The sequence below is a fragment of the Olea europaea genome, chromosome 12 (assembly GCF_002742605.1).
Source record: "Olea europaea var. sylvestris chromosome 12, O_europaea_v1, whole genome shotgun sequence".
NCBI lineage: Eukaryota > Viridiplantae > Streptophyta > Magnoliopsida > Lamiales > Oleaceae > Olea > Olea europaea.
In genome coordinates, this window is record NC_036248.1 from 28029108 (window position 1) to 28049528 (window position 20421).

At 36.3% G+C, this 20421-nt stretch overlaps 2 protein-coding genes across 10 annotated transcripts; one reads left to right on the forward strand and one right to left on the reverse strand.

The window, feature by feature from the left end:
- Positions 1–1163: 1163 nt before the first annotated feature.
- On the forward strand, positions 1164–8773 carry LOC111406285 (cyclin-dependent kinase G-2-like). 8 transcript variants are annotated; one of them, XR_002704985.1, is made up of 8 exons: positions 1169–3149; positions 3541–3676; positions 3883–3938; positions 4135–4246; positions 4549–4655; positions 4740–5108; positions 5283–5360; positions 7361–8773. XR_002704985.1 is itself a non-coding variant. In XM_023035631.1 (6 exons), exons 1-6 carry the CDS (start codon positions 1459–1461, stop codon positions 4846–4848), a joined length of 2211 nt encoding a protein of 736 aa, XP_022891399.1. In that variant the 5' UTR covers positions 1169–1458; the 3' UTR covers positions 4849–7737. The 8 variants fall into 8 exon arrangements, 2 of the variants coding, with proteins under 2 accessions (XP_022891400.1, XP_022891399.1); XR_002704983.1 differs by having other exon boundaries at positions 4740–5360; positions 7361–7464; positions 7629–7737; XR_002704986.1 differs by lacking the exons at positions 5283–5360; positions 7361–8773 and adding an exon at positions 3315–3405 and having other exon boundaries at positions 1164–3149; positions 4740–4776.
- Positions 8774–10044: 1271 nt separating this feature from the next.
- Positions 10045–18882, reverse strand: LOC111406286. Of its 2 annotated transcripts, none has more exons than XM_023035634.1 (6): positions 17894–18882; positions 17661–17769; positions 17192–17312; positions 16318–17043; positions 12150–14034; positions 10045–10676 (listed from the first exon to the last, which is right to left on the reverse strand). In XM_023035634.1, the coding sequence occupies exons 1-6, from the start codon at positions 18087–18089 to the stop codon at positions 10267–10269; spliced, it is 3447 nt and encodes a 1148-aa protein (XP_022891402.1). In that variant the 5' UTR covers positions 18090–18882; the 3' UTR covers positions 10045–10266. The 2 variants fall into 2 exon arrangements, with proteins under 2 accessions (XP_022891402.1, XP_022891401.1); XM_023035633.1 differs by having other exon boundaries at positions 10045–10697.
- Between the last annotated feature and the right edge of the window lie 1539 nt (positions 18883–20421).

The window sequence follows — 20421 nt, forward strand, 5'->3', positions numbered from 1 at the left end:
ACGTTTTATCAGGCAATCACCGAAGAAGTGTCCAACACTCCTGTAGCCGTGGCAAACTCTAGAGTTCTTTCCTGACATTCTATGTTCCTTCCACCAAATGCCAAATATAAAATATGGAAATGTTAGCATCTCAGATCAAATCTCCAACGAACAAAGGCAAATTCAAAATTTTAACTTCTCTGCCAAATAGAAAACTATGGAATGAAAATTTACAGCAACATATTTGATTCCAACACCAAATTTCAGATTTGCAAAACAAAGATGGATAACAGACTAATCCCATAGCCATTCTGTTACGCCTCAAAAAGAAGCTCATGTTTCCAAGCAAGACGTAAATTCACTAACTTTACAAATGCTAAAGTCAATTTCTTTAACAATAAAATTTATGAATTTCAGAGTAGCAACAAAAAATCAATCAACACATGAGTCTATTAGCTCAGCACATAAATTTGTTTGAAAAAATTAGGTATTTGAATCACAAGGTTTAACTTCCAAAATAGATGCAATTGCAGAAATGTCATTGGAGGAAAAAACATTTCATAAAAACCTCAGACCGAACAAGTTCGCGGTAGTGGAAATGGGTTGAAAGGGAAGGGTTGACTCCAAACCTTAGACCGAACAAAAATCTCAGACTATTGATCGATTTTGTTGTGGTATCCGACGGTCTTTGCCACGACGTCCCCTTCGACAACTATGCGGATCGTGTTAAAATCACAGTGTTGAGTTCAGTTGCTGCCGAAGATGGAGATGATGTCGGAGGTTAGTGCTTCGGGAGGAAACTGTTCGAACGGAAGGGATTTGTCGAAAGGCAAGGGTTGGTTTCGGATTCGATTTGGGGGAAATACGGAAGAGAGAGGATGGGAAAATAGGAAGAGAGAGAATGTCCTTTCATTTTTTGTTTTCAGACTTTTGTGTTCTCAATTTTTTTTAAACGCTGCCACGTCACTTTGTGAACGGTATTTGTCAACCGACTTGGTAGACATAGCACGATTGATAATAGTTTCACATCGTCCTTCGATCATTATTTCATCAAATTGGAAATTTCTGTGGATGTTTCCTTTTCTTTCAACCCTTTAAAAGCCATTGTTGCTGATCGATTCGCTTTCCCCCGGATTTTTGAACCCTCCGACTTCTCTAGAATTCACGTTCAAAAAGAGTGATTTATATCCTTTTCCTTTTCCTTTTCATTCAATTATAGGATTGTATTTTCAGTTCCGAAATATAATTGAGAAAGAGAGGATTTATCATTGGTTAGACTTTTTTATTTTCTTTTTCTGTATTTGAATATAGTATTGATTTCCAGATTAGTAATCGAAATTTACGTACACAAATATATTCTTCTGTTGTGTGAAATTAGGGCTTCTATACTTTTTATTCGAGAAAGTTGTTGGGGTTTGATTGTGAGAATTCATCGTTAGGGTTTTCGTTCGAGAACTGGTTCAGGAAAGTCTGAAATTAATGGCGGCTGGAAGACATGGTGGTTACAGAGACAATAAGTTCAGGGACCGTGGGTCTGATTTTGAGGCTTCGAGGAAGGAAATCGAGTATTCTAAGGGGGGTTATGGTCCATTTGGGAACAGGGATCAGTATTATGATAAGAGTCATGTCCGGATTCGTAATAGTCAGGATTATAGAGGTAGGGTTAGACAGAGGGATGTTAAGGAGAGGGGGAGAGAGGTGACTAATGGTGGATATCGATCTGCTTCTAGTAAGAGTGATTCGGGAAGCAGTGGTGGTGAGCCTAAGAATGACAGATTTTCAGTTCAGGTTGTGGACCGAGAGCCTGGGGAGCTTTCTAGTGAGGGGTCTGATGAGACTGTTGATTTGGAAATTCAGGTAAATAAAGGGAGTGAAGTGAAGAATTCAGAAAATAGTAATCACTCATCGCAGCTGCAAAGTAAGAAGCGAAAGTTTTCTCCTATTGTCTGGGAGAGAGACGATAGGGAAGTCAGTAGAACAGTTAAGAGTAGGAATCTTTTAGAATCTAAGTTACCTCCTTTGCCGAGGGCAAATTCAAGTAACCCTTCACCTAATGCGGCTGTACAGATTTCACCAACAGATGATTCTAAGGTTCAGAAGTCAGAAGCATTGTCTCCTCAGATAAGAGTGGAACCCGATGATGTGCTGGAATCCTCAATTGAAGTATCCTCTCCACTTCCTGAAGACATCCCCGAGCATGGAGCAGAGACACTTAATGATGATGATAATGCAATTACGCGCACCATAATATCCTCTCGATGGGCAAATGATGCTGACTCACCTGCTGATGAAGGTGAAATTTCTGATGATGAAGATTTGCAGAAATTGAAGAAGTGGAATTCTGGTTCTGGGCCTTCTGAAGGAAGGGGAATTGGAAAATCATTAACTCTGGAGCCTGGAGTAGTCGAAAAAGAAGGTTCTGAGAGAACAAGAGGAAGATCCTCTGGATCTGACGAAGGCATTCGGTCTTCTAGTAGAGAGAGTTTTACTGACAATGATGACAAAAATGAGTACATGGAGATTGGTGTGGACCGAAATTATGATGGTGCTAGTCTTACCCATTATGACACAGAATCAGAGGATCAAAATTGTTCCCGTGGGACAGCAGAGCCTACATTACCCACACAAAGGAGTGTGAATATGCTTCAGGGATGCAGGAGTGTAGATGAGTTTGAGAGACTGAACAAAATAGATGAAGGCACTTATGGGGTAGTTTTTAGAGCTAGAGATAAAAAGACTGGGGAAATTGTTGCACTAAAGAAAGTTAAGATGGAAAAAGAGAGAGAAGGTTTTCCTTTGACAGCTCTTCGGGAAATTAACATTCTTCTTTCTTTTCACCACCCCTACATTGTTGATGTTAAAGAAGTAGTTGTGGGGAGCAATCTTGACAGTATTTTCATGGTTATGGAGTACATGGAACATGATCTTAAGGGATTGATGGAGACAATCAAACAACCATTCAGTCAAAGTGAAGTTAAATGCCTTATGCTCCAACTTTTAGAGGGTGTTGGGTATCTTCACGATAACTGGGTGCTTCACCGAGATCTGAAAACATCAAATTTGCTTTTAAATAATAGCGGTGAGTTGAAGATCTGTGACTTTGGTTTGGCTCGTCAATATGGAAGCCCGTTGAAACCATATACTCAATTGGTGGTTACTCTGTGGTACAGGTGAGCATCTCTTTATCACATCATCAATGGTTCATCCTTTGTGTTATTTTCTTCTTGACGCAGTCACGCATTTACCATTCACATAATTATTCATTTCTTAAATAATTTATCACATTCTTTAACAATCCTATATCATTGTGCGTTTGCATGTTTTCTTCTATGCAGATCTATAGTTGATTCAAATTCCAAATTTCCAATCGCCATCTTCTTTCATCTTTTTGTCATTGCCATTATCACTTCTATATGAAGGAAATTTGTATGTTTCAAAGTCTAAAGCGTCGTTGTTGATGTTGTTGTCCTCATATCCTATTCTCTGTCAGTGGTAAACAGTTTGATATGTTTTTTTTTATGACTGATAGCTTATACTGCGAACTCTCATTTTCTTCGCTAGGGCACCGGAACTTCTTTTAGGAACCAAGCAATATTCCACTGCAATTGATATGTGGTCATTGGGATGTATTATGGCTGAGCTGTTATCAAAAGAACCTTTGTTCAATGGGAAAACAGAGTTGGATCAACTCAACAAGGTAAAGGTCAATAGCATCATTTTGTCTTTCGTTAAATATTTGTTACGATTTCTGAGTGGATAGCTGAATTTGATAACAGAGCTAGATCATATTACACTAACACTGTTTTGTATTAATTAATTATTTCTTACAAGTTCTGACTAGATTTATACCAATAAAGTGAGACTTGGCCTGATCAGTTTCTTTTGAATCTTAAATAACTGCAGATATATAGGATCCTTGGCAAACCAAATGAGGAAATTTCGACTGGTATTAACCATCAGTAAGTATCTATATCTTTCACAGTCAATATTTGTTCCAATTGACCGCAAGATTCATGGTTTCTTCTTTGCCACTGTTTTCCCAGGCTTCCGGCTATGGGTGATTTTGCTCTGGCTTTTTGGCCTTCATGGGTGACAGTTTCAGTTACATTACAAGAATGTTATGTTTCTACTAACTAGTGATATATTTCATTTCAGGTACAATCCTTTGCGTAGGAAATTTCCTCCCACTTCTTTTATTGGATCACCGGTACTTTCGGAAGCTGGATTTGACCTCTTGACCAAGCTTTTAACTTATGATCCTGAGAAGGTATTTTCGTAGTTAATATGCCTGTGTATCTATTGTAATGAAAAAGTCTCCGTTTGACATCCATTAAGTCAACTCTTTTTTTCTCAAACTCACTTACAACCACACATTCACACAATAAAATATTTTGCATGTGGACCCCAAACTTCTTTTACTTTTTAACACACATTTTTCAAAAAATAACTATTCCAAAACTCATTCCCCCCCAAAAAAACCCATTTTAATGGATGTCAAACAGGGTTAAAATATCTTGTCAATACATTTCCTAATTGTGTATATGGTAATGGTATATGGTAACGGTGCAGCGGATTACTGCTAAAGCGGCTCTCAACCATGAATGGTTCCGTGAAGTTCCTCTTCCCAAGTCTAAAGAACTTATGCCTACTTTTCCAGCTCAGCATGCACAAGACAGGTATTTCACCGTCAATATGAAATTCTTTGTCATTAATTCTTTGAGATTTTTGAAGTGAATTAATAGTTTTTAGTGGGGTTTCAGGCGCAGGCGAAGAATGTTGAAGAGTCCCGATCCCTTAGAAGAGCAACGGAGAAAGGAGTTGCGACAAGGGGAATTAGGCACTGGCGGTGGTTTATTTGGCCAAGAGTAGCTACCAACGTTTGAAGATACATTCTTCATTAGTTTTTACTTTAGTCTCAGACAAAACATAGTTGAGGTGAGAGCTATGGATAGAAAGGATTGCAAACATTGTTGTGAAACTTGTGCTGTTTTTTAACAGGCACCGTTGGAAAATTTGGTGGAGCAATCCAGTTGCCCCTGCTCTTGAATCAGATTTGTGCAAACTGACATTTTATTCTGCTGCTCTGCTGTTCCACAAAAACGTATCTTTGACACTGCTTGCATGGCCAGGTCTGGCATAATGTACTCTTCCCGTTTTTTCAGTTGAAACTCATGTATGTGACATAATTTTATATGGATCAATATAATCAGTTTTCTTAAATTGGTTTTGAAGGCCACAAGAGTACGTTTTACTTTTGTACTCTTTAATGCTGTCAATTTTAATCCTCATATTGTGTTTGCAAGAGATGATGATGTAATGCAGAGGGGATATTCTTAGCTTATCATTGTTGAAGAGTTTGAGAGAGAGCATTTCTCCCAAAGGTAATTATTAAATTTGAATCCACGGATGTAGTTATAGATTAGAAATTTTTGCTCTATTCATGTGGAATATAGGTTTGTCTCAATTAGAAATTTGATTTAACATTCAGTTGTAGGTTTAATTTTTTAGTGCTGATAACTTATATTTTTAACCTCTCCAATTTTTGCGAATGTCAACACTACGGAGCAAAGCGTTGCATTCTAACATGCTAAGAATGGTTGTTGATATTTAATATGCTTGTTAATTATTGTTCGTTTGACTATTTGTTGGCCATTTATAAGTGAAGAGTTGGGATCAATATATTTGATTTCTTGATGCTGAAAGTAACCAAGCGTATTTTGTTTCTTATTGGTATTTAATTGATGCTAGGTGGGATGGTAGTGGATGCGATGTTCGAACCTACTGACCACCATTGCAATCAATTGACTACTGTGATTGTCGATCGACCACCAAGAGTGATTGACCGACTACCCGACGATTGAATACCACGATCAATCAACCGACCATCATGATTCCCGAACATCACGTTCTTTAATTGAAAACTGCATGACGGTTATCACATCACTTCTAACCATCTAGTGATTTTTAGTCTTAATCAATTTTTTAATTTTGAAAGCTCAACATTAGGACCATAGGGCGATTTTGAGCTTATAACCAATTTTTGGTTTTATTGCTCACCGCCTATCCCCTTGACGACTTTGATGTGCTGGGAGAAGTTTGAAGCTTGTGATTTAACTGATCGTAAATCAAGTTCGCGCGTTAACATTAAACTTGCCTAAATTTGGAGATTCGGTACACCAGGGCATCCCAGCTATGCTGGCACTTTCTTAGTGCCCTCATCATAAGCAGCCATCTAAACTTATCATTGAACAATGCTAATAATTACAATAGGATATACCTATAGCAGGGATTACATTAGGGAAATCGATGAAACATCTTAGCAACTATGTTTTCAAGAGAAATAAAAGGACATCACATAGTATCATACTTGGCGACCTTTTGATGGTCGACCTAAACTCTGTGTTTCACGGCCTACTTAGTGGCTTTCCCTTCAAATCTTTGAGACTGTGAGCTCCCTTTCAAAGGCTGCAAATTACTTCACACGGTTCTTACCAATTTGGCCCGAGTTTAGGCGGAGGGTGCCCTGCTGCTGCTACCTCTCTTAGTACAAGATCTTTCTATTGAAAAACTGTCGGTCTCACCCTTCAATTAAAGTACTCGGCAGCCTTTTGCTTGTAAGCTGCCATCTTCACAGCTCCCCCGCTCTCAATAATAAAATTAGTTGGGAGCTTATGATTCCTTTTGGGATTGTGGTGTCCAAAGTGCATCTATTATTCTGATGGCACCAACCAATCCGAGAGAGATCAGAAGGATGCAACAATTAACGTCTGTGCCAGTGCTCTATCTGCTACTGGTCTTTTTTACATATGGTGTAGTTCACCTTGAAATTATTTGTTGAGCCCTGCCATATGGTTGGATGATAAAGAAATTTAGGTAGATAGATTTATATTTTTGGCCACTACGAAGTAAAAAGAATGGTTTACATCTATCAATTAATTTATATCGTGTGTAACAGTGGTACACTGGTAATCGTCTATTTATATGGCCCTATGGGGATTTGAAATTATTAATTGCTAACTTGATGGAGTCGTATTGTGCTTGTTTTCATGTAAGGATGGTATTGAAGCTCCTAGCATATGATGAACATCACTGGAAGTTGATGATTTGTCATTTTCTGTTGAGTTGAAATGACGTAGTGTTTAGTTTTCTTGGCCATGGTCATTTTTCATGTATTGACTCATCAAAAGTAGTTGCTTTCGATTTACAGTTTCTTGTATCCCGGGAGATTAAACAATATTTTAAGAGGTTTTATGGCTTGAACAAAATTTGAACTTTTGTGATGTAATTTCTTGTATCCTGGAAGAATAACCGATTCTTTTAGAGCTTTTATGGTGTGAACAAGATATACTTTTATGACATACATTTGCACATGTCACTGCAGTATAAAAGCAAGCAGGTTGAGGATCTCTCTCACAACCTGGCATGCATTGAATTCCAATTTTTTTCCATTATTCAGATATTCTTTGTTGTCTGCTCAAACTCAAGGTATGTTACCAATCTTCTTGTTACAGTTTTAATACTTAAGTGCAAGTTTTCTAAATTATTATAAATTAATTTTTTCTATGTTTTATGGAAATAATAATATTAAACTTAAAATGTGCAATGCTTTGATATTGAGGAAGATTTTTGTTCCTATTTTTTGTAATTAGACATACAACTGACCAATCAGAGAACCGGAATCAGCTGGCAGTTGGTACGACTTGTTTTTGTTTCTTTTTTCTTTCCCGTGTTTTTCGGCATCATTCCCACTCCTGATTTAACAAGTGCATAATGTAGCAAGGGTTGTCGCACACCTTTTAGTTAATTGGCTTGAAAATTTTGCAATTTTAAAGAGATCCTCAAGTGTTTATGAAGTCGAGATAGGTACACATTTGCTACCCTGTTACATTTCTAATACTTAATTGTCTATGACAGTTTTGGCCGAAGTGCTATAAATGAATTTTTAATTAGTGGTTACAAATGATAGGTACACGGTGCTTGATTTATCATGGCATTTAAGAGTTTTGTGTTTTCGGGACGGTTCAAACATTTGTTAAACTTGGTATATGCTTTCTAGGGTGTGTATATAATTGGTGAAACTTTTGAAACATATAAATTTACATGCCTTGTGCATGGGGTACCGTACTTTTTGTTTTATTCAAGCTGTGTGGATAAAAAGCTTTGGGCAACTTTGGCTTTCAAGCATTTCATTTTAGAATATGAAGCATGTCTGGCTAAGCTTAATTATAGAAGTATCCTTTTGTCTTGAAACGTGTTTGGATAAGTGACTTTTTCACAAGTTTCTTATTTTAGAAATAGTTCTTTTTTGAGGGGTATTTCCTATGGCTTCATATAAAGAATTCTCACCTTCTCTCCAAGTTCTCTATTTCTTCGAATTTGTAAACTTAATAAACTTTTTGAACTTGAGCTGAACACTCGCATGGTATTGTCGTGTCTTTTGCTCTTTCAATATGCATATGTAACCGGCTATCCAAGTATTCTATCTTGCTGATGCCCATCTGTGGGTTTCACGGGTCATAGGCCGACCTGGCACGGGCGTTGTCATGAAGGGGAGCAATGGTCACTTGTTCTTATGTCCTCGAGGCCGAGTTAAGTTGAGTAAACCAGATACTGAAGTAATGGTTGTTCTGAGGTACGTATGCCCACGATTATTGAATGGACTGCTCTCGTGCTCTTAGAATCTTGGAGGAGTTAGTATATTTTGCTGTGTAGATGATAATATCTTTTATTACATGTACCCACAGAAGTATATATTTTTTTATTTCTATAAAGGAATTCCCTTATTTATATTGCAGTGCAAGATTTGTAAACCAGGTTTTCTTGGAGAAAAATCACCAAAAATGATTTGACTGTGTAAATTTGGACGCTGCTATTGAAATAGCCCTTTTATCTATATTTTCGGTTAAAGTTGCATTTTTAAAGGTTTTCTTATACACATTGAGAAATCACCTGCTACCCTGAAACTTCCTACAAAATGCCAACGGCTAAAAAATCTTCAATATATCAAGTTCTAAATTCGCTATGGTGCTTTGGGCCTGATAAAAAGGTTTATTAGTCGTTCTTGAATTTGAACGAGTGTTGTTTCATTAAGGGAGGCAAAAAAGACCCAGCAAGCCCGGACGTGGCACGAACTTTAACATGTAAAAGTACATAAAAAATTTGGACCTTATTTTTTATGAACTTTTTTGATCACATGTTCTTCAAAAAATCACTATTCTAAAACATATTTTTTTTAACAAAAGTGGGACTTAGAAAAGGGGCTTCAGCTTGACTGAAATAATAAATTACTCTTACATCTTTAATTTTGTTTCAATGGAAAATTAATCATTCAAAACTTAGTGCATGTTTGGTATTGTATTTTCACTTCAAAAAATCAAAAATTTAGTAGTTATTTTACTATTCAAATCGTTATTTTTTACTTCTTCTTTGACAAGTAAGATTCACTTTTGTCTTCAACGGTCAAAAATCATTTTCAAAATCACTATTGAAAAAGCTCTAAATTCTGAGGTAAGTTTGGTAAGCCAGCAGTGCACGGACTGCATTAGAGAAACTTAAAAGTCAACAATAGTAAAAGATGGTACGCATGCGGTGGTATAATGTCCTGTTCTTTAATGTTTCAACCTGCATTAGAGAAACTTAAAAGTCAACAATAGTTAAAGATGGTATGCATGCGGTGGTATAATGTCCTTTTCTTTAATGTATCGACTTGAAGTGATAGCTTCTAGCTAGTTCAATGGATAAGATGGTTGTGCACCAAGGCACTCAAAAATGGGATGGCATTGATTCGTTTGAGAAGCTTGTTCTGATCTTGGACGCAGTACCATGGAACTTGAAGCACCACCACGAAAGCCACCGCATGTCTGCCTATGGTGTGGTATGATATTCCATATCTATTCATTGAGTATGCTTCTGCCATGCGATAATCGACGGGGAAAAGTAGCAGCAAGATGCGAAGTACTAATAATTGAATTTAATTGAAGACTTGATTTGGGAAAAATAAGTGAAATGATTACATCTTCAACAATTAAAATGTACAAAGATTATTTGGGATGCACAACAAAAGAATTCACACTTAATTGAGGAACTTCACCAAATTAAAAATGAATAATATCAAATAAGAATATGGCAATTGGAGCAGTCCATAATCTCCAACTCCGTTCACTACCATCAGCCTAGTAAAAATTACGACTTTACAATGTTTATAATCACTAAAACGACGTACTTCTTACAGAACAATTACAACAAGAAGAAAAAAGCATTCCTCTCCTGCAAATAAGCTCGACCCGCTCACATTATTGTGCAATTGCATTTCGACTCCAGCTTCGGAAGTCTCGTGCTATCACCTGTATTCGGAACTTCAACAATACATGTAACATCCTTATCGGTTTTCCCATCACTTTCAATGTTGCTCTCTGGAGGAAGTTTTTTAACTGTTTCCAATTTCTTCAGTCGAGCTTTCTGGGACTTAGTAGTACGTTTTCCCATTGCTCTGGAATGTATATCCCTTCTATCAACATTGGCCCTCCCGAAAAATGTTACCGTTGGCTGCAAATCTACCAACGGGACCGAGTTTTCTTTCTCTATTGCTATATTTGCAGCCTCATAAGCCAGATTGTGGACAATGGAGCTGCAGAAGAGTATGGTATCTGTTGCTTCTTCTAGGGTCAGGCTTCTAGCCTGCATTCCTCCTCGGTTATCTAGCATGACAGTTGATTCCTCTGTTATTACAAAGGAATTTCTAATATCAACACAACGAAATGTAGAACTGGAAAGTCAAGTTATTGACCAAGAAAGAAAGATGGTAACAACATAAGATAATGAACTTCAAGGCATTCCAAGTTATGCTAAACAGAAGTTGAAAACTGCAGTTATTCTTAAAAACTTGGTTAGTTTTAATTTATAATTCACTAAATAGATAAATAACATTTAAAAATTACTTTTCTCTTAAAAAACATGATTTTTATATTTGTGGAGACGAGCAAAAATATCACTTGGGCTCGTCATGCTTTAACGTTGGAGGGAGGTAAGGCTATCATGTCTCCCTCTCCTTTATTGGAATTATCCTACAATCAACATGTAAGAGTCATTGACTGTCAAAAAAAAAGAAGGGAAATTGTAAGAGCCAAAGCCAACCTCCCACTCCACACCCCAAAGCACATGTGGGATATCACTAAAAAAAAAAAGTATGCATAAGGATATTTACACATTCAAGAAATTACTAGTTAAAGTACCAAAATAAATGAAACAACAAACTTGTTACAGCAAAAGCTCACTAGATCTGAAAATGGTGCACAAAAAAGTGGTGTAGGTAAAAAGGTGGTTAATAATTGCTAGTGGTGGGAGAGAGTGGGGAAAAAAAGAGAGACTAGCATGAAGCTAAACTAAAAACCCTCAGATGAAAAATAAATAAATAAAAGGGAATATTTCCCTAGATGATATGAGGAAAATCCTGTTCGGTATTACTTATTTGAGAGATCAGCCAACCGTAGATCATCCTCAGAGAGAGCGAGGAGGAAGAGAAAGAGACGTAAATTTATTAAACCATTCATGACTACATGCAGTTAGACCTATGGGCAGTTTTTCAAGTTAAACTCACCCAGATAAACCGTTTACAACAAGAATTAAAGATGAAGATCTCAAATGAAAATACAATTGTTATTCAAGAAAAATCATCAGCACAGACAATTTTATCTTTAGCTTCAAAATGATGATAAAGGTGTGAGAACAGTTTTATGGCAAGGACATTCAGGAGCCCCCTTTCATTTAACACTTGGAAGTTTTCACTAAGGTCAAGTACAACGTCACTAGGATCATAAATAAGACCACAGATTAGAACCAAATAGAATTGTAGGATCAAAGGTCTCATGGCCATTGTCATCTATAGGGCAGATTAATGTAGTTTGGAAGGTTTTGAGGCTGTCAGTGATTGTCACAACATTGAAAATGCCATCAATTATCTCATGGTGAACAACAAAAGTAATCAATGCGCGCTGCAAAATTAGTAGATCTAAGTGGTGGGAATCAGAATCTCTTAAACCATTTGCAGAATGAATTTGAGATTTTCTGCTCTAAGAAATTATGCTTAGAACATGCAATACTACTTGGTACAAGTTAGATGTTCAGAGGTGGGGACAGAAGAGTGAAAAACCCAGAAGGCAAGATATTCTTACCAAGGATGTCACATGCATGACCTGAGGGGTCAGGGTCTTTAACAGATGCTGTTATAATGTAATTGGATGCGGCCAGAACAGGAGAATCCTGCAACTCATTAATGTAGCTCTTTGAATCAGTGGAATCAATATCAGATTGTGAATCAGGAGAACCAGTATCACCATTCTTAATTTCAATTTCTGATATAGCATCCAAAGAGCTTCGATTAGGAAGCTCTCCCACATCCACCCAATCAGCATATATATTTGGCATGGCATCTTCCTCTTGTGTGTAACTCTTGGGAAGGGTGGATGATGCTTCTGTATACATGGGATTACTAGAATTCTTTGACACATTCTCACCATCCTCATTTGATGGTGGCTCTTCAAAATCTGAAACTGACACAGAGGGAGTATCTCCTGGATGGATGTTCTTCACATGTCCTGAGAATTCTGAGTTAATTATAAAATTCTTGTTGCTTTCAACATTAGCAGAGGTACTTTCGTTTTCTGTAAATTCTGAAGGCAATGATAGTTCACGAGGATCTGTGCATGTTGGCTCCCTGAAATCTTTTTCTTCGTTGACAGAAACTACCTCAAAACTATCTTCATGAGAGTTTGCTGTGACACTTAGGACTTTCAAAGCATGACTTGAAGCACCAGTCAAGGAAGATATGGAGCGTTTGTGCTTCATAGGCATCTCATATCTGTAATTTTCTATATCCGATTTACTACTACTTAATTGCCGTTGAATACGAGTCTCTATTTGCCTAGACGACCCCAGGTCAACAGAAGACGAAACAGATGTACTGCCATGCCCAAAGGAGCTTCTCATGCTGTCTATCCTGTCTGTCACACGGGAGAAACAATCAAAGTTGATGTTAGTTGCTGAGAAACTCTTGCTTTGAACAATGTGTCCTTTGCCACTGCTTGATCTCTTAAACAGTACAGATATACCTGCACCTTCTGAAACATTAACTTCTAAATTAGGATCAACCCGTCCATGCTCTGACTGCTGATGGCCAGTGTCACCATCAGTTGGTAGACCCATTTCTTGTTTCTTGGCATTTAGCTCAACTTCTTCCACGTCCGACACTTCAAGTGAATTATCTAGTGAGAAATTCACACTACAGTGTTGACCCTCGTTGGAAATCTCATCATGATGATCATTCCTGGCTTCACCAACACTTATAACTTGCAATGGTTCTGAAATTAGTGCAGAGCACTCCAAAGCCTCAAATGACCCATGTTGTAGAATCTTCACTGAATCTCCTAAAGCGTTCTCACCAGCCATCATGACCATTGGAAGAGTATTTAAAGTTAAAGGTGCTTCCAAACTTCTACATTCCGGACAAAATTTTTGTTCTCCTTCCATTAACATCTCCGTGGAATTCAATTTCTGGCCACACTTTGAGCATATTGCCAAGTCCTCGAGATCATCGGCATCAAAATAATCACCTTTCCCGTCCAAGACAACAGCAGATGTGGGAACATCTATAGTAGTATCAAGCTGGCTGCAACTCTCATCCACAACAAACTGAGAATTGTCCACAGAGTTGACAACAAATTCATCATATTGACTCTTAGGTGATCCCTTGTAGATTTTCTGCCCAACACCTTCATTTAAAGCATCAACCTGATCGAAGACAAATATTTCGTCGTGCACCTCTGGATACTGTTCCTTTACACATTCACTGGTTACATCATCTTGGTTTTGCTCACTTTCTTCAGTATCATGAGCACCACTTGTCCCTTGATCAGAACTGGCATTACTGCTAGTGGTGATTGAAGAATTTCTGGATATCATAGAACGATGGGATGCACTTGCTTTTCCAGCATAGAATGTAGAACTGGGGACACTGGACAAAAGCGGCCTAAACATATTTTGAGGACCTTTCCGATGATCCTGTATACAAAACGAGAAAGCCAATATGAGCCCTACTGTTCATGCGTAAAGGGTACCGTGACAAATCTTCAATCGAAAAATCTAGCCATCAGATTTACATGTCAGGGAAGTAAATAATGAAGGCAATGCATTACTGAGCTATGATGACATTGAGTTTATTTTCCCTTTCAATGCCATCAAAATAGTAATAGTTATACTTGATGATTACATGTTTCACTATAAAAATTTGTTGAGCTCATCAAGCTTAAGGAAACTTCTCAAAATAGTTAAATATCATTTTCTTTTAGTATTTATTGTCAGTCATTTTTTCTTGCTCTCTTTTGATCCCATAAACCAGAATGATTGATAGTTCTATTTAATTTTTTCAAAAATCTTGAAACTTAAATACTTGCATCCTTTCCATTTCTGTGAATACTTTTAATACTGGAAGTCACACTTCGTACAGGAGCTTCTTTAAGCAGATGCAACATATGTCCTAACTACGTAAGCTGTAAATCCTGTAAATATCCTGTACTGGTACCAATTCCACTCCTTGATATTATATTCAGCTCCTTGACATATGTTCTAATCCTATGTGACTGATAAAATGGCATGAACCACACCAAAAGACTAAAGCACAGAAACCAGAAACATTGCATTCAAAAGATCTTGCGATCTAGTAGCAAATTGGTAAGAAAGTGAATAATAGAAATAAGAACAAATTTTCCTAAAACCAACACATATTTTTTTCCTTTACCAGTAAGCAAATGCATTATAATGAAGTTATTTAAACGAGATTGTGTTATGGACATGCACGAAACATGCATAAATGAGCGCATCATACAGGCAAATAAGAGCGTTTAAATGCAAATAACCCAAAATGTATACAATAATGGAAATAAAGATCATAAACTTCACAACTAGTAAATTTTAACAGAAATATAAATATAACAGCACTGATTGTATTATAAAATGTGAAAGCTGACAGAAGCAAACAATGGATAGCTAGGATGGGCCAATGAATTTTACATTTGGCCTGGTAATAGGGATGGGGCAGTCACAAAAGGACAAAATATCCCTGGCTTTCCGCTGATAGGTACATGCAAGTAAAAGGACATGATAGATTAGCATCACTATTCCACATTTATGAGACCGTATTAAGACTGTGAAGGACAAGAAAAGAATGGTGCTAATGCAAAAATGATTGTATTCCACCAAAATGCTAACTCCAATATGTCATTTGTCAAATTCAGGATTAACCTTATGGTTCAACATTTCAAATAGATTTCAAATTTGTTCAAAGAACTTCCACAAATTGTTCAAGGCTAGTAATAAATACAAAAGTTCATCCAGAAAAATCTTTAATGGGCCCACAGAATCATAATAAACATCAAGAACAAAACCCAGAAATAACGGTCAACATTGCAGAATAACCTCTATAAATCAACAATGTTAGGGCCATGCAAAATCTATTAATTAAAAGAGTTATTAATTTAAAGAGTAAATTTATGATTCAATACACATACCTTTGATAAAATAGAAATTAACTGAGTATTATCTTATAAGAATATCTCCAAGTGACTCTCTATTTTTAAAACACATATTGTACAATTTAGAGAGTATATATAAATTTAAAGAGAAAAAAATTCAACATACTCCAAAAGACTCTTTATATTTAACACTATTACCACCAAAAAATATTTACTGTCTTTACATATCTTTTATTTTCACTAGCTTACCTCTAAATTATTATATTATTTGTCTCAATTGAAAATTGAAATACCTTGTAATTATAGAAAACTCTCTAAATTAAAATGATAATTTAAAGAATCTCTTAAAGCACAATTTTAAAGGTTAACTTTTTAAAATATAGAGCATCTAATGTTTAAAGAATCTTTTGGATATGCTCTAAGTACTACAATGAACACATGCATTTTTAACTCAAAACACATACATTTAACCAGGCAATAAATTGCAAGAAAATACCGTAGTAAATTATATTTGCGACTTCTAGCAAAATGATTTATTTATGGTATGCATGGAACCACAGATTTAGATAGACATCTCTACAAAATTATTATCTTTTCAATTTTTTGAAATATTAACTTATCCCATTGGCCCAAGTCAGGACCAGAAAATTTTATTAAATAATAGAGGTTTATTAAGATATATTTTACAATGGCTCCATACAAATAATTTTCCATCTTAGATGCCTTGAGAGTATATACCAGCATGCATTAACACATACATATGGCCTAACCATCACAAAAGCATCATTACATCAATAAAAGAGAGGTTAATTACCATTTGTCGAAGTGCCAAGTCAAAGGATCTTTTTGGAGCAGAACTAGACACAATTTTAGTTGGCTTCTTAGAGTAGCCCAGAGCTCTAGTATTTGGGATAGCACCTACGTTCCTTGGAGCTGAGTGGTCTGAGCTGGTAATAGGTATTGATTTTATAGACTCTCGGTCATCATCACCAGACGATGCAACTGAACCTTTGCTATGGGAACTAAACATGTACCGGTCAGGAGTGTATGGGGAACTGACACTGCTGGTAGCAGTTGGAGACATTGATTCTCGGCCAGATCTGGAGCCATTTCTAGATGCTGGGGAGGATCCCCTCACATATGATGCTGGCCTATCAGCCAGTGAGGTACGAAGATTAGGAGGTGCCTCTGATGAAAAGCCTGGAATGTTAGATTGCCATGCCCTTATTTTGGGTGAAGCGGAATTCCCTCTACTTGTCTTGGCAGGGGAGTTGCCTTTCATCCGTAATGGTGCAGCAGAACCAGTGCTCATCCTCCCAGGATTTGGTGAACTAGACCGCACAGCAGGTGCAGATGGCTTACTTGGTGGGGGAGATGGTCTCCTTACAGAAGCCGGATGCTTCAATCTAGGCGGAGGACTTAAATGAGGTTCTGAAGATGGCCTGCTCCTTGATTGTGATATACTATTTCCAGACTGAGGAGATAGGCTAAGGCGATGGGGACTTGCACTTCCTCTATTGCTTCTATAACTCCTCTCCATCTGAAGTTGAACATATATTTAACATTTTTTTTTTTTTTCAAAACAAAAGAAGGATTAGAAAAGTTTGAAAAGAGATCATACATACATTTTATGGATTGAGGTAATATAGAAGTTGCCAGTTGATTTCATTGACTTTTAATGAACTTACAGTAGATGAACTTGAGATTGAAACAGGTTGACTCCTCGGCCTGCCCCTCTGTACATCATTAACCGGTAGTGTCTCATCATCCAAAGAAGGAAAAAGTGGGGTCTCCGGAGGAGTTATTAACCTTTAATCAACAGAATTGCATGTTGTGAGAAAAAAAGAATACTAAATAAGAAAGTAGGCCAGTTATATAGCACATCAGAAACAAACTTTTCTAGATGTTAGCCCATAAAGGAAGATTATATTTTCTTGATTTCATTTTAATTATGCAAGCTTCTGCTTCTGTTATTAGCATTATTTTCTTTGTCCGAGGAAACTTCAACTCTTAGCCAAACAAATTGCATTAACTGAACATACACGGAACCCTAACAATATCTACAGGATCTTTCAGAAAGGGAGACAGATCTGTACAAAATTCTCTCCAAAAGAAACGTAAAAAAGGTGAACTTGTGAGAAGAGAAACACAACTAACCATTCATAATCATTTTTATCTCCTTCTGCATTGAGCAGGTCGCTACTCTCTCCCCGACCAGGAATGGTGATTCTGCCCTTATGATCCGAAAAGTGTCTTAATTTTGTCACTGTCAAATGCAATAAATAAAAAGATAATTGTCAGTCAATCAAAACAAAGAAATCCCAGTGCACATATTATACTTCACTAAATGCCAAGTCAAAAGGCAGATTATATAGTATGCGAGAAATTACAGAAGGCGTCTTCAAAGTCATCATTTGACTGAAGCAAGAAATTCTCTTTTTCTTTGTTCTGCATCTCATTGAACAGATCAAGATCATCATCTTTCTCTTTACTAAGGATCACACTCTCAAGACTACGTCCTCTCTTGTGATTCTCAGCCCTCAGCTCCCTCCTTGGAGAAAATCTTGTTGCCGGGGATGGAGGCATCTCTGTATCCGCAATTTGATTCACGTAATAAATTTTCAATCAAATTCCTCCTAAAATCCAAACTCTAGGAAGCACATGGTGAGAACTACAAGAAACATTTCGGCTAAACTTAACTAGACCCCGAAATTCCTCTACCATTCGGACAATCAAAACCCGCACCAAATTTGCGCCGTATCATTGAGAAGTCAAAATGACACCATTACGAAGAACCCACAAATAATTTAAATTGCAATTCCAAATCCGCAAATCACACCTCAAAAGCATAAAATTGCTCGGAATGCAACCAGTTCCACATCAAAATGTGAAGCAAATAACAACCGAAATTCACAAAATCCTATAAACAAAAACAAACCCTAATCACGTTCACCAAATTTAGCACCTCCAAACTGTAAAACAAGCAGAATTACCCAACAGAATCGTCACTTTCACAATTAACTGAAAATATTCCATTATCCCCGACCAAATCAAACTCTTCTGCAGTAACTACTCCACAGCTCATATTTCACAACTAAACCCTCAAATTCTCAAAACAGGAGTATATTGAACTAATTATTTGTACAGTGCTGTAACTATAGTCCCGGATCTGCAGTTCTGCAACTAGAGTCCCTTGAACTAATTATTTGTACAGTGCGGTAACTATAGTCCTGGATCTGCAGTGCATTGAATAGATCCGGGCAATAAAAGATCCGAACGAAAACCCGAAAAGTAATTAATGCAAAGCTGGATCACTCACGTGAGAGGTTGCTTGTGAAGAGAGAGAGCAAATTGCGCACCAGCAACTGCATTTTTTAAAAAATATTTTTTTCCCCTATTATCTTGATTTAACATATGCATGGCTTTGCATATTGACCTTTTTGTACTTTAACATTGACTAATTGTGATTTTAATCTTCATGGAGTTCTGCGATTTGACCTATGTGTGTTTTTTTTTAACTACCTAAAAGTACACATACTCAAGAAATAAGTTTCCCAACTTTGAAAGAATTTAATTTTTTTTGACATAATGGTTGACATCGTTTCACAGTGCATAGGCCTCGTATGAATAAAAAAGTTCAAAAAAGAAGTGGGCCTTCGCACAATGTGAGTGTCGGTCATTCATTATGTTAAAAAAATTCTGTGACCATAACATTGTTGTTTAATTTATTTCATATTAATATGATCGATGAGTATGTCTGAAACATTAAATCGACTTCAAATTTAGAGCCCATTTGACCTAATTTTTGCTTTTACTTTTGCTTCTATTTGTAGAAGAGTTTTTGGACGAACTTATTTTAGTTTTTATTTAGAACTAATTTTTAAAAGAATTTCATATTCTGAAAGTATTTTTAGAGGAAGCTAAATTGGACTAATTTTCTGTAAAAACTGTTATAATTAGAAAAAAAATACTTTTATAAAGTTAGTCTAATAGGTTCAAAATCAACTTTTGAATCTCAAAAATTTCTTTTGATTTTTCAAAAGTCGTGTTAAACGGACTTTAAGTTATATGAGATCAGAGTTTAGCTAATTAGATTTCCATATTGATTGAAGTTTAAAATTATATACGTTTTTCGAAGTGTGGGAACCATATACTATGATCTATAGATAAATGATCGTTTTATTTTAAAATTAATATTGTAAACACTAGGATTTATTTTAGGGAGTCTTAATAAGTGGGAAAAAGCTCAGTGTACAGGGTTTTTTCTCCAGGGTTTATACAGGGGCCCTCACTTTAACGAGAGCCTCACATGTATTAAAAAAATAATAATAACACGGGCCCCACCAATGTGAGTACCTGTAAAATATCTGGCAAAAATAACCTTGTACATGTAGGGTGGTTCTAATAAGTGTGAGTTAAAATTAAAAAGAAGTTGTTACATATGGATATGGAGAACCTTAATAACATAAAAGTGAAAGTAATGAGATGAAAAGGCAAAAGTGTGACAAAAGTCATATTATCCTCAGACACAATCTAACACTTTTGGCACAATAAAAGAAATGAACTTAGGATGCTTCATGGATAAAATTTTATTAGTCACTTTGTAATCATTTGTAGAATATATATTTAATTATCCTTAATACAAAATAAATTTCATTGTACGTTCTAAAACATTTGATATTTATGTATTGAACAATATGTGAAGCAATTTTACTCTGTCAACTATATTATTTTTCTCCATTAATTAAAGTTTGTAACCATTGTGGAATATTATATACTCTAAATGGATAAAAAGAAACATTTATTTCTTGTCAAATATTTGATAAGCATGACCATATTTTGATTAATTTAAATGGGATTGCAGATATCTTATTTTTTATGGTCAAGTTGGCCTATTGGAAATAATTGGTTGATTGAA